This window comes from Apis florea, unplaced genomic scaffold (assembly GCF_048593485.1).
Source record: "Apis florea isolate Af1SG1 unplaced genomic scaffold, ASM4859348v1 contig_3203_pilon, whole genome shotgun sequence".
Taxonomy (NCBI): domain Eukaryota; kingdom Metazoa; phylum Arthropoda; class Insecta; order Hymenoptera; family Apidae; genus Apis; species Apis florea.
In genome coordinates this window covers 6,814,782-6,828,977 of record NW_028256723.1, presented here as the reverse complement: position 1 = coordinate 6,828,977, position 14,196 = coordinate 6,814,782, and the positions used below count along the sequence as shown (strand labels likewise).

General features: G+C 34.7%; 2 protein-coding genes and 1 long non-coding RNA gene across 8 annotated transcripts in view; 1 reads left to right on the top strand and 2 right to left on the bottom strand.

The window, feature by feature from the left end:
- LOC100864706 (lysosomal acid glucosylceramidase) overlaps positions 1-14,196 on the bottom strand; it is a 36,539-nt gene that overhangs the window by 5,971 nt on the left and 16,372 nt on the right. Inside the window, exon 1 of one of the 6 annotated variants that reach the window (XM_086910745.1) lies at positions 2,657-2,819. The exons of 4 other annotated variants lie outside the window; for them this stretch is intronic. Coding sequence is in view for 1 of the 2 variants with exons in the window: in XM_086910739.1 (XP_086766865.1) it covers positions 225-253 (29 nt within the window). In the remaining variant the exon portion in view is untranslated. Of the gene's footprint in view, positions 1-224; positions 357-2,656; positions 2,820-14,196 lie in introns of those variants that run through there. One more of the 6 variants, XM_086910739.1, reaches the window with a different exon arrangement.
- On the top strand, positions 69-4,311 carry LOC147657200 (uncharacterized). Its single transcript, XR_015292750.1, has 2 exons — positions 69-1,257; positions 1,353-4,311. It is a non-coding gene; the product is annotated as an uncharacterized LOC147657200 (long non-coding RNA).
- LOC100863642 (apisimin) lies at positions 4,111-6,151 on the bottom strand. Its single transcript, XM_003692343.4, has 3 exons — positions 5,037-6,151; positions 4,394-4,453; positions 4,111-4,311 (listed from the first exon to the last, which is right to left on the bottom strand). Exons 1-3 carry the CDS (start codon positions 5,085-5,087, stop codon positions 4,186-4,188), a joined length of 237 nt encoding a protein of 78 aa, XP_003692391.1. The 5' UTR covers positions 5,088-6,151; the 3' UTR covers positions 4,111-4,185.

Genomic DNA, 14,196 nt, shown 5'->3' with positions numbered 1-14,196 from the left:
GATGCTTCGTTTTAACGGAAACCTGGTCACGTGATGTACCTTTGCTGTATCCAGCAGTGAGAGCAAATAATATAGCAGTCACTTTTAATGGTGGAAGACGTAACGTGCTCGTAACAATATTACTCGCAATTCTTTTATTTTGTGCATTGTTCAATTTATACAATTATCACTTAAAATCAATTAATGATCGATCAATGATCGGTTAATAGTCAAGTATAACTTACTTAATTTTTGTTAGTCTGTGTTCCAACATATGCGATACGATGTGACGTTAGCTCTGATGGAAGCCTGATATACTTGTGTCTAACCAAGCAATGAGAACAAAATAGTAATAGTCATTTTTAATGGTAGAGGGGATAATATTTAATCTGATAACTTTCTTTGGAACTTTTTTACTTAGTGCATCGTTCGACGCATTACATAATGATTAATGAAATAAACAGAACAATAACAATTCAATTTTTGTTTCTTCCATTATGTGTTCATTATATCAGTGATACGATACAATACGGCTTTAATCTCGGAAGTCTCGTCACGTGATATATTCTTTGTCAGTTTTAACGACAAGGAATTGCTGGTTTGGCAATTTTCTTCGGAACTTTTTTACCTGGCGCGTCATTCCGCGCTTCGCATAATGATTGATATCGATTAATGATGAATTAATAGTTAATAATAATTTAATTTTTCGTTTATTCAATATGTATTTCAGTGACACAACGCGATGTTTAGCTTTAGAAAAAAGCCTGATCACTAATGTATCTCTAAGTTAACAATGGGAGCAAAATAATCTAAACAGAATCACTTTTAATGATAGAGGGAATAGCTTGCTCGTCTGGAACTTTGCTTGGAAGTCTCGTATGACGCATTATTCGGTGCTTTATCGCAATTATCAGTTGAAGTCAATTAGTAATCGATATTAATTTAATAATTATCTTGTTTGTTTCAGTATACGTTCTAATGACTCAACGTTTGATTTTAGCAAAAGCCTGGTCACGTGATATATTTCTGCTTAATCCAGCAAAACTATTTTTAATAATTTTTTAATAATAGAATCCTCGCCTGGCTATTTTGCTAAGAACATTTTTGCCTGGCGCATTCAAAAATCAATAATGTTATCTTGTTTCAGTATGGAAATCGATCTTCTTTCAAAGATATGCCTACGTATACATTGATACGTTATAATTTTATATCGATCGAAAAACATAAATATAAACGAGATTAATAAATAAGGAAAAAGAATAGACAAGACACAAATAAGTAAATATCTCAAACTAATATCTTTCAAATTGTAGAGACAAGATTGCATAGGTCGATGACATTTATAAGAATAAGTCGGTACTTTACTTTGCCAGGGTGAAATTAAATTCAACCAAGATAAATGGGGGCGCTAAGCGTGCTTCGCTTCGGTGAACATGTGAAATGTAAATTAGTTTGAATTAAGGTGGAGTTCACTGGTCAGGCTTCTATTAAATGTATAAATACGCGTGGACGGTTTCCAGCGACTGCGATTCGTGTTTCGTGTCGCGTTACCAGCTGCGACACTGTTTCTAATTAAACGATACGCTCTTTTAACAAATCGTTGGAATTCATTTTTGTTTTTGATTATGGTTAAGTGAATAATTTAAACAATTATGGTTATGTGGATAATTTAAATAATTGCGATTGATAATTACAATTATATAATACTCGTAGAATACTTTTTCTAGTTTTTTTTTTTTTTAATATAATATCTTATTAAATATGATTTTTAACATTGATAATTGACGTTAAATGTATTCGTTTTCTCTTTTTATTATATCAAGATTGTATAAAATGAATAATTCGAAATATTTAAAGAACTGATATATTAATTTTTTGAATACACTATTAATTGTATTGAATAGATTAGATTAGATTAGATTAGATACGTAAACAATAATTAATATTTAAGTTAAAATTTAAATTAGTCAACTGATATTAAAACTCAGAAGATTGCCGAAAATATGCAAGTGCAAGTGCAAGTTTCGTGCTCAAGTTTAATATAAAAAATTCTAGCAACTGGACACTATACCATACTAGATACAATATTCTCATCACAAGTGTAAGAATATGCACGTGGTTTTTTTTTATTAATTTTTTGCACAGTGCGGAACTCATTACCCGTGTATCTCTTCGTTCGATCAAAAATTTAATTTTGAGATCGTTCGAGAATAACGTTCAAAGATCTACACCATTCGAACAGGAATATCGATACGAATTTACAAGCTTTTCCAGATGAAAATATATTTTTGCAATTTTCTAAACTGACAATTTCCATTGTTTCCTGGAACTTTTAAGGTAATTGAAAGTAATTTTGAACGATATACTGTACAATCATTCCTAAACTCTGCCAATACGTAGTAAATCAAGTATCGAGCTTTTATGTATGTTATCTCTTCGATTACAAAACCAAAACAAAAGAAGTTGCACGTGAAATCAAAAAAAAAAAAAAAAGTATAAATTTCGCGAGATGACAAAAATTACACATCCGATCATTTATTTTTATTTCATACTGCTCCTGTTAGTAAGAGCTTTTCATAGGGATTTTGTAATATTTCCTGGTCACGTTCGGGTTATGCATGAACTTTAAAAAGTGGCGCTTTCGTGCTTACGGAATATTAAAGTCATTCATATTTACCAACGAGTGGATACTGTACACACGTAATAACGCACTGTCTTTTTTTCTTCTTTTTTTACTTTCCTTCTGAAATTATCCTCCCTTCCTGCTCGTTTCGCGTATTCACCGTAAGACGACGCTACTTCCGATACTCGGATTCATCGCTGGCCATTCTCCCCCCTCCCCACTTCTGATCCCGGCCTATGAATATGAATCGCGTCAATTACATGATCCAACTACTGGGTGTTCAAAAAATAAGGAATTCACGATTTTATTGGGAAGTATATATATATATAAAATTTTCATTTAATTCACGATTAATCATTCGCAATTCTGACTTATTTATTTATGGAAAGAACTGTGTGTATCTCGAAAGGAATCGAGATAGTTTTGATTACACAAACTGATCTAACTCCCTCGAACATTGGAGAGAATTGCAAAAAATGATTTGATTACTTCATAAATTATTTAATATATATTATTTGTGTTAATAATTATAATTGTTAAAATTTTATATATATTTATATAATTATACATTTTTTAATAAATTCGTTTATATTTATAAAAAATTCAAATAGAAATATATTTTTTATTTATTATTATATATAATATAGGAACAAACCATTTTTTTTTTTTTATCAAAGTATTCGAATAATTTTCTTTCGAAAAAAAAAAAAAAAGCTAAACGAGAGGAATTATTATGTCACGAATGCATATAAAGAACGTGTAATTTTTAACAAGTTGTATAACTTCAAAGGCGAGAGAGGAATAGGTATGTAAAGTGTCTTCGATACGTGAGGGAACGATCTCACGGATCCAACTTTTCCTAATGGATGCGGGACGCCATCTATCATCCCTCGTCATCAACGTCAAAATTCTGGCCAAACACGGCAGCCATCGTCTCGCCACCACTGAATACCAACTACTGAATACAAAAGAGCAGCTGACGAATGGCAGACTACTTTCCGCCATCCTCTTTCGGCTCCTCTTGGCCTGTACATGGACGCTCGTTATTTATTCGGAATTATTACTCATTATTCGTTTTCATTTCTCTTCTTAATCGTTCGATTTTTTCTCTCTCTCTCTCTCTTTTTTTTTTGCCTTTTTCTCCTCTCTTCTCTTTTCAACTCAAGTTGAAGTTGAAATCGAGCGGAACAAATATTTAGAGGATTGTATTAAAATGTATTAAAATTGGACCGAGCAAATTTCGAGCTCGAGCGAAGTCTCGAGAAAATTTACTACGAAATCGTGTTTCGAATAATAATAAATTTTTTTCAATGAATATACGATGTTCCAGGTATTTTGTAAAAAAAAAAAAAAAATTGTTTAAAAGTTTACACTACATGATTTTTATTTATCTCTAAAATGTTATCAGAATTAATTACAGCAATTATCGGAGATAAAGTAAACGTAATTGCGCGTTAATTGCGAAGGAAGATTTTCGAGATAAGCGAAAAGAATAAGATACTGTACGATTTGCAATTACTTATTTACTTATTTTATTCGAATGCGTTGTATGCGCGCAATACAAAGTCAAAGAATATATTAAATTAAACAAAAACATTGGCGTCAAGAAGAATTTGAAGGATATTAACTAAAGTTTGAGCTAGGAACGCTGCTGACACATTGGCACCAGCTACGATAGATGAAACCAAACTGTTGATTTGGGAAACGACCTATTGAGAATGGATCGAGTAATTTTAATTCAAAAAATTTAATATTTAAAAAAAATCAATGTTCGAAATCGAATTTACTTACATCAACACTTGTCTCGCCCTTCACAGTGATCGATGATTTGGCCGACACATCGCTGACCAACTATTTCGTTAAAAAAAAATTTCATTAGATTCAAAGACGAGAAGAGAAGGAGAAAAGTAGAACTATGGAAATATGATACAAATATAATTCTTCTTCCCACCAAATATCGAACGTGAGCCGATTTGAAAATGTTCGAGGAAAGATATGGAACAATATTTTCTCAGGAATATGGAAAATTATTCAAATGAAATGGATAAGTGGATAATCGATTGCCCGCATAAAGCAGAGTAAATTATGTATGTGAATTTAAGAACTCGTGTGGACAAGTGTGTAAAATAAAATTTTCGATAACCGGTAGGATTCGTCTAGTTTAAGCGCTAGAGAAAACTATAGGCAACTCGCCGAAGACACGAGCCAACTAATTGGTAGTAAAAAAGTCTTGAACGTATAATGAGACAACTCTCGCAACAGAGGGTTTGAAGAGAAACAGAAGCAACAGAGTAACGTTGAAGAGAAGGAAATAATGAAATAGAAGGAAACGTATAAGAATTTGAAGAATTTAAATAATAATGGATCGATCGAGTAATGTAAAATGTGATTTGAAATTAATACAAAGCGGTGGAATAAAAATATGAATATTTACCATGGCTACGCAGAAGGCAGCTAGAACGACGACAGCAACGATTTTGCTCATTTTGATAGTGTTGTTTAGAATTGCTTCTAGAAAGCTCGGTTTGATCTGAATCTGTATTTTTACTTTCAAACTGTTTCCACGGTTTATATACTAATTCCTATCTTTTTCATAACGTCATCACGAATTTAGTCAATTTATCCTTGTCAAAATATTATTTACTGGATATATTTTTAAAGGAAATAAAATAATCGTTTTTCCCATTTCGTTTGAGAGGTTATTAATCAAGCGAATGCAATATATGTAATACACATGATGATGTCGAAATATCTTTGTTAATAATTTCGAAGAAAAACGGGATTTTATATACGGAAATATTACACCTTTTAATTATAATTTTTAATCATGCCTTTTTATTTCCAGGATATTTTATTCTCTTCCATGACGTGGCATGATTATAATAATTTTCGTCATATTCCGTGGAGTTCTAGATTTTAATAGATATCATATTTTTATTCGAGAGTAACACGATACTATTGCCATCTATCGGGACACGCGCGTTAAAACATGTCTTTTTTCGATCCAATAATAAATTATACCGTTGGAACTTTTATCGTTGCACTGTCATTGAATTTTTCGAGATAGAAATATGTACATACGAGTCAACGAGACATTCAATTTTCTTCTTCTTTTTTTTCTTTTTTCGTAATCTTCACGTAACAAATATTACGACGAAGCGATAACGTTAATTATATTAATTTTTAACTATTTGTATTTTAACCTATTTAAGAGATGCCGCGCACTGAAAATTTAAATATAATCTAAATGTTCGTTCGGCTTTGACCATTTTTACACTTATTTACCAACTATTAATTCGATTATCAGTCCCATTATTCTGTTTATTATCGTAATTATCACGTAAATTTTTGCGAATACAAAATATGTCGAAATTAATTTACATTAACATTGGGAATGAAGATGCTAAACGGTACGAGTAACGTAGAGACAATAAGGAGAACGAAGCGAGACTCTGTAGATAATAAGGCACGCAAGGATAGAAAGAGCCGAAACGTGAAAACGAACTACCGGTAACGACCGAAGTTTGTCACTGTGTGCCGTTCAAGGTAATGGCGAATGGGTTTGGACGAGCGCGTGGTCAAACACTCGGCAATCCTTTGGATTACATTGAAATTCGAACGGTATAGAAAGCAAATCGTTGAATCGAATACGACATTCGCCCATTTAAACTTTATCCACTAATGTAAAACGGAATTATCGCTCGAGTTTCTTGATCGTCCCCATCTTAATTTCTTCCTTACTTCATTACTCGTTAAATAATTTTCTTAATTATCGACCGTTCAATCGAGATCCTTTCCTTTCATATCACTTTTTAAACTCGATTCACCTCGCCCAATTTTTATTATTTCTAAGATTTTATGATTTCTAAGATTTTGTTCGTCATTAACAAATTTCGAAGTATATAGAATATAATCTAACCGAGTAATTAATATACCTATAAATTCTCATCATAATAAAGCTTCAAAAGGTATAAAATTAAACGTTAATACGTTCAAACGATAAACTGGATAGAAAAGAAGGAAATAGCGTTGAAACGAGTTTGCGCGCAAAGATAAGTGTATCGGGGCGAGTGGAAAAGGATTGCAGAATTTATTATTATTAAGAATATTTCAATATAGCTTAAACCGCTTATTTTACCGTGTCATCCGAGTCTGTTACATCTTTATGTCTATCCTTCTTATTTATCCTCGGTTTCATACTTATTCATTTATTCATATCGTACTACATAATTTAATCGATATAAAAATATTAATTTAACGCAGAATGAAGTTTCGTCGGGACGATTAAATTAATTTTCAATTTGTTTCGCGTTATTTATTCATAAAAATAAAAATCTTCGTCGATGTCGTTAACTGTTTCGAATTTATCTCGACCGAGAGAGAAGCTGTCGGTATTGCAGATATATTTTTCTTCTTTTTCTTTTTTACGAAAAATTTTATGAAGAAAATATGGTGGAAATTATAAAGAACAAGAGAAGTTATCGATGCCTACGTAATTAATAAGGGAAAGCACGAGACGAACATAATTTACAAGAGACTTGTATTTTACTCAAGAGTTTTACGGCTTAATTTGCCTTTGTTGCAGCAAGTGGAGATAATAAGAGTAATGCCCTGTGATTATAGAGTTGGTCGTTGTATCGCTTTGTTACCGTCTCGTGGGGCCAACATGAAAACTCTCGTCCGCTTTCTGCGTAACTTATCAAAATCAAAGTGGCCGTACATCTAGTGGAAAAAAATGCTTTACGCGACTTTAATCTACATTGTACGAGCCTTGGAGAGAAAGAGAGAGTTCCCTCCCCACCCATCCACTCGAGAAACAAAGCAGAGTGGCCTAGGGGAAAAATGCTTCCCTGGTTAAGAGAAAAGTTTACCATACGAGATAAAGATTTATCGCATCTTCGAACAATTTTTTCTCTTTGTGTATTTCTCTCTTTCTCATCTCTCGATCAACATTCGTCTGAAATTGATTTTATTATATGAAATTACCACGCGAGGATGTTGCGTCGTACTTTTCCACTTTACCGTTAAATGATAATGTCGTAAAGTAACTCTCTCCCAAGATTATCGAATACACCAAGCGATTCGCTGTTACAATTTTTAACACGACAAATCGTTGAATTTATTATATTCGTTTTTAGGTTATATAATATATAAGCTACCACAACTACTACTTAGAAAAAAATATTTAGGAAAGAAAATTCGTGGCTCGAGAATTGATTTACTTCACTCTATTTGGTTTCTTGTCAACGAAACGAAATCTTTATTATATATATACAACACACACACACACACACTTTTTCTCGTAACCGACACTGTAACGGGACCTAATTTTCATATGAATCCGAGCACCGTGAAAGTTGCAGTTAAATGGAGCAAGTTTTTCTGCCATTTCTATGCTCCCTTCCTATTCTCGCCAAGAATATACTTCCGGAATATACATGCATGCATACATACGCACATATATACACACACTCATACGCTTCCGGCCGCGTTTCAAAGGAAAAATAGAGAAGCACCACCGGGCATGCCACACCTATTCTACTCTCCCTTGAAACATTTTTTCCCATTCCCCCTTTTTTTTTTTTTTTGTTTTTTTATTCGCATTTTCACCGTGCAATCCCACATATTACTCTTCCGTGTTTCAACAACCCGTGTACAGAGTCGTTTGCTTATGCTCGTTTTCCTTCGTTTCTCCCTTAACTCCTCCCTTCAATAGGCCTTTTGCACATCTTTCCAACTATCTTCCACGTGTTGCTTCCATTTTTTCGTCTTTCGTCGTCGATAGAAAAATGGAAACGACGCGAGATTTAGGAGAAAAAGCCACTTTTTAAGAATGAAAAAAAAAATCACTTTTGAAAAAAAAGTCGCTTTACGACTTCGTAAAAGCAGGTACATACGCGTCATCCCGTAAAAAAAGAAAAAAAAAACAGATTACGACTCTCTAAAAACGCACATCGCTACCTTTTAAAAAACACTTCGCGACTCTTGCGAAACAAAAATGACAGTGACGACCCCTTAAAAAATACTTCTCTTTTCGAGAAACTTCCGCGTTACCTCTTAAAACAAAAAAAAAAAAAATCAAAACATCTCTCGACGACGCTCATTTAACTAAAAATGACAATGACCAACTCGAGAAGGAGAAAAAGAAAGAAAAAAAAAAAAAAAAAAAAAAAAAGATATCTTTACATCTCCTTTTACAAACGTTGGCAGTCGTTTGTTTTCAAACAACATCTCTTCCTTTCTCTCTCTCTCTCTCTCTTTCTCTCTCTCTCTCTCTCTCTCTCTCTCTCTCTCTCTCTCTCTCTCGAGAATTTTCCAATCCAGAATCGCGATTGTTTGGTAATTGCGGCGGTAATCGGCCCAACATTTCTGAATTCGCTCGAACGCGGCTCTCCCTCCCTCCCTTACGGTTTTGACAATGCATCGACAGTGGAGTGGGAGGGATTCGTTGCTTTGGAGAAGGCTCCCCCCTCCCCATCACTCTGCCCCATTGTTCGTTAAAAGTCATTCAATAGTCATTCAGTTAACTAAATCGTGGGCGCGTGTAACGTTGGACATGATTGCTCTCAAAAAAGTCCTAGCTTTGCCTCCTATGTTATTTTATTATGGCCGTTGAATGGCGGCTGATTGACCGTTCCGCTGTTTGCCGTATGCGAAATCTCCTCTTTTGAGAGGGAGAGCTGACTCGCGTGTATCGGCTCCTCCATTCTTCGATCGAGTTTTCGCGCGCTTTGTTCCTTTCCCCCCCCCCCCCCCCTTTAGATCGAACGAAAAGAATCTGTGAAGGATTTTTCTAAGTTACACACAGTAAACACGATTTTCGTAGATATTACAACACATCTTCTTCCTTGTAAATTTCAAACAGTGCTTCCACTTTAAATACGTTTTCGAATTATTCTTTTAATTTATTATTCCCGTACACACGATCTATCTACGAACAAAGTGATAATAAATTTAAATCATTGTACAATTTTTTTTGTTTCTGTTGTCCAAACACGTTTTAACGAGCGAATAGATGCTCTAGTTGATCGTAAATAAGTATCGAATAAGTGTCGAAGGTGAAGCTCTTTGAGGTTAGTGAGATGTCTTTAGAAAAATGCAACTTCCCTTACTATCAAGTTTATTTTTACAAGACACGGTAAGAGGCGCGTACATATCTGCTCTTATGGCTTTTCTCACTTACCTTGTACGCGCGTTTCCGCGCTTTATCTTCGAGATAAAATTTAACGAATTCCGTTACTCCGCCGAATGAAAATGAGAATAATAATAATAATTTTTAAGGGGGGAAAAAAGAAACTTTCCAACGAATCTCGAATCTCTTTCTTCACAATCCATTTCCAATCAAGAAAGATCAAGAAAGAAATCTCGTTTTTCGTGGAAAAAACTGGAGGAAACTTATTACTATATTGGAATAATTCGTTGATGCAAAGGACGCTAAGGATTCTCCCTAGCGGTAGCGATAAGAACTCACTTCGTGCCAGGTCTTTATTATCATCGGTTGGTCAAGTCTTTATTTACAGTTTCCAGAGTTAGTGAAAGATATCGCGGAATATGCGACAAAGGGACAGTTGGCGCATTTTCGTCGAATCCGTGTAACTCTTCCTTCCTCCTTTGCCAGGTGGACAATAAATGTGATGTGGAACGAGTTGAAGCCAGTTTTATCTCGTTTCGCCCACGAAATTCGAGGGGGAGATCGAAAGAAGAGTTCGACAGGAGACAGTTTATAAGGTTGTAACAATCGGTATCGAGGGATTCAAAGTTTGCGCGTAATGGCCGGCCAACCGATACGATTGCAACAGTTTTCCAACAGTTTTCTTTATTCTCTCCGCGTGCTCGTCGTCGAAACTAGTGTTCGAAACGATGTCCCGCTTTCGATGTGTCATCCTCCGTATGTCTAAATATATCGTATTCGCTCGCAGGAAGGGAATTAGAATTTTTGCGAAAGTTTTTGCGAGCGATTCGAATTTTTCATGACAACTATTTCGAATTTCAATTCAAAGAATAAGTAAACGACTCTTCTCTCCGGGAAAAAGAGAGAGAATTCGCCTCGCTTGCAAAGGGGGATATATATCATATGCCAATTTTTCAAGTCGGGATAACGACGAGAAAATCGATTTTACATCGACTGTCACCTGTCCTCTCGTCGACGTAGAAGTGGGAATCGCGATCTTGGAATTGAAATGGTCAGTGGAGGTGTCCGAGAGGAGAAAGAATCGAGAAATTGGACCCGGCGTGGAATCGACGAGGAGTCGAGAGAGATCGACGAACGCTTACTGTCTTCGTTTCGCGCATCCAGACGATTTATCTTTCCTCTTGTGTTACGCAGTAGTTTATACGCTCTCTCTCTCTCTCTTTTTTTACGCGACGAGTGTATTCTTTAAAATTATACTTATCCGTTGCGAATTTAGAAATTATCTTTGACTGACTATTAATTGGTTTACCATTATTAATTAATTAATCTGTCAAAGGAATCGTGGCTCGTGCGTTATCGAAGGGAAAATATCTCGTAGCTGAAAATCCTTCTGGTTTTATCTTCGCGAAAATTTATCAGGAAAAATGAATTGTTCGACAATCCCAATTTAGCGATGGAGAATATTTATAAGAATATTCTCCAAGCAATAATAATCCTTTTTATCGTAATTTCCGTTATTCTTTAAATCTTGAATGGAATTTAATGAAATTTAAAAAAAGGAATCGAATTGGTGTAGATTCGTGAAAATTTATCATGGAGTATAAATGAGGGTTATTTATAAGAATATTCTCCTTTCTATCGTAATTATTCTTTAAATCTTAAACGGCGAAAGTGAAAACGAATCGTCCAGAGAAAATTGGTGTAGAGCTGTAAGGATTATTGTAACTAAGCAGAAAAATTCCTTATTTATTTTGTGCTATATAAATGTATATTTTATTCGAGGACAAGGAATAATTTTATCGATAGACATTCTCTTTTGTTTAGAAATTAGAGTTTTATTATAGAATGTCATTATACCAAATATATACTGCGATAACAATTTTACATATCTTTAAGAAATATTTGGTCACTTTTTGCAATCCGTCATGTCACGTTCATTTTCACGCTCTTATCTCTCCTTGAAAAATATTTCCTCATATTCCATAATGGAATAGAGTCAATTATCATTCGTATTATTACGTGACCAAGATAAAAAATCGTGTTTTAATATATATATATATATATATATATATATATATATATATATATATATTGACACATGCCACGTTTTTTCATCATCTTCATCGAGTGAAACGAAAAGCGAAGAAAAGATAAGATAAGATTATTCGCGACTGGAGAATTAGGATTCTCCTTGAAATTACCGATTTTATTCAGGAAAGAGGGAGAAAAAGTCGTTGTAATTAAAAACAACGATTTGCAATTATTCGCGTTTATTAATTTTCAAAATTGTTAAACGATAAACGTTGTTTTCGCGATATGTGAACAGTGTTATGCAAGAAGCTCGGCTTTAACCTTTCTTTTCCGCAGAAGAAAGAAAGATTGAAAAACACATATAATGGATATAAATGGAAAATTATTTTTACACTTCTAACGAAAAAAATGATGAAACTTTAAGAAAGATGTCCTCGAGTTTATGTGCGCTACTATTCTACATTTTATCACTATAAATACGTGCATTTACATTCTAGGGACTTTTTTGTTATAATGTTTTCTTTTAGTTTCTGCTTAAATATGTGTGTATATATAAAATAAAACAAATAAATAAAAGATATATATATATAGGTGTGAAATGCAGATAAAATTTATTTTATTATATTTATATATATTTTATTTTTCAAATTTTTTTTATTAAAAAAAAGCAAGTTAACTCGTAATATATTCCCAAAAAAATGTTTTCGTTCGACTAATCGATGGGTCACCTTCTCAAATGTAAACACAAAAGGTTATTAATACACGCAAAAACATCTCTCTCTGTCCAGGACTAAGGAGACATCATCTTGTTTTGCGTGTATTCGCTGCCTTCTTAACGGGACGTTCGTATGACGGAAAAAACCGTGTTTTGAAATTGAAATTATTCGGGATGTAAACGACGGATGAAAATGACGGGAAGAATTATTATTCGGACGTTTTTCGTCCATTTTTCGAGTGGATTCTGATTAAATTTCCAGCTGTTTCTGGATTTGACAATTCGCCGACAATTCAAAAATTTCCACTTGCCACTTATTCGATAAAAAAAAAAAAAAACTCAACTCACCTCAACGCAAAATTGCTGCGCGCGAAGAAAAAAATCGGAGAAGACCAGAAGATAAAAATGCACCACGTGTCCAGTGCTAACTTTCCCCTCTCCTCCTCCTCCTCCCCCATCCCTCCTCTATCGCTTTCTTTCTATTCCGTAGAAAAGAAAAATGGCCGACGCTTGACAACTATATAGCCGGCTTATACAGCCGTGGAACACCGGGCGAGCGTAGTTCATAAATTCTCCGCCTTTTTAGATGAAAGAGTTCCTCGTGGAGGTGGTGGACAAGGCTTGGCCGGGCGAGGGGATATGATATATAGAGTTTTGATATCGGGGATCCCTCCACCTCCGCCGCCCTTGGAGACATCTCGATTGATCTCGAAAACGGGTCGAGGATAGGTGGTGGGTCGCGTAAATATCTAAAAATTTCTCCCGAGCGCATCGCGCTCGTAAATCTGCAATTTATTCAGTGGCTGCCGGAATTCACGTTTCATTACCTATCTCTGGCCAACGAGCGGCGATACGATTGTTTTACGGCCAACTTTCGCTCCTTTCTCGTTTTTCTTTTCTTTTCTCCTCCTCCTCCCCTCCCCCTCCTCTCCTCCCTTTCCGAAAGATAATTCAAAGTCTCGAATCCCTCTTAGGGTGTACCAATGATACCGACTTTCTCGGTGTTATTATTTCTCCCACCTAACCCATATTTTGCGTGGCATATTTTCACGTCGTCGTCGTCTATATCTGTTTCGTGTAACGTGAGTTCTCTCTGTTGTTGGTACGTGTTTAAGCGTTATCGAGATGTTAGGTTAGGTTAAGCGAAGAAGATTCTATCGAAGATTCAGGAAACGAGAATATTTTTGAGAATGAGGTAGATCCATATTGAACAAGGGGAAAAAATTGGAAGAGGAGGATGAAAAATTGTGCTTATACAAAGCTAGAGAAACGGTAGAAGTCGATTTTCGAGTAGAATTAACGACCAGTGAAACGGCTACCGTGCGCGATAATCGTACGCGATCTGATTGGACGCTGGTGAACGAACGTCGAAACCACGGCCGAAAAAAGTTATGGCAACTGTCGGCAAAGTCGCTATTCTTCCAACAACGTAACAAAATTGGTCTACAAATATTAGTCGAATCGAAATCTTGATCCATCACTCGTCTCGCTGTTTACAGTTGTTTTTAAAAGTTAAAATATTGGACACTCGAGAAGAAGCTGTTTCGTGCAGCATTCGAAGAATTTCTAAGCGTTGAAATCGTGAAGTTTTATAAAAATAGAATATGTTGGATCGTATTTTCGATCGATTACAAGTTTCGAAAATATTCAATATTAAATCCAGAAGCTAATTCTGGTTTGATTGAACTTCAAATTATCGTTGAAAACTAAAATTGA

Bases quoted from the DNA above. Each gene is read 5' to 3' on its own strand.
- LOC100863642 (XM_003692343.4), bottom strand. From the start codon at position 5,087: ATGAGCAAAATCGTTGCTGTCGTCGTTCTAGCTGCCTTCTGCGTAGCC. The intron at 4,454-5,036 runs GTAAATATTCAT...TTAACGAAATAG, and splicing joins CTGCCTTCTGCGTAGCCATG to TTGGTCAGCGATGTGTCGGC. The intron at 4,312-4,393 runs GTAAGTAAATTC...CATTCTCAATAG, and splicing joins AGGGCGAGACAAGTGTTGAT to GTCGTTTCCCAAATCAACAG.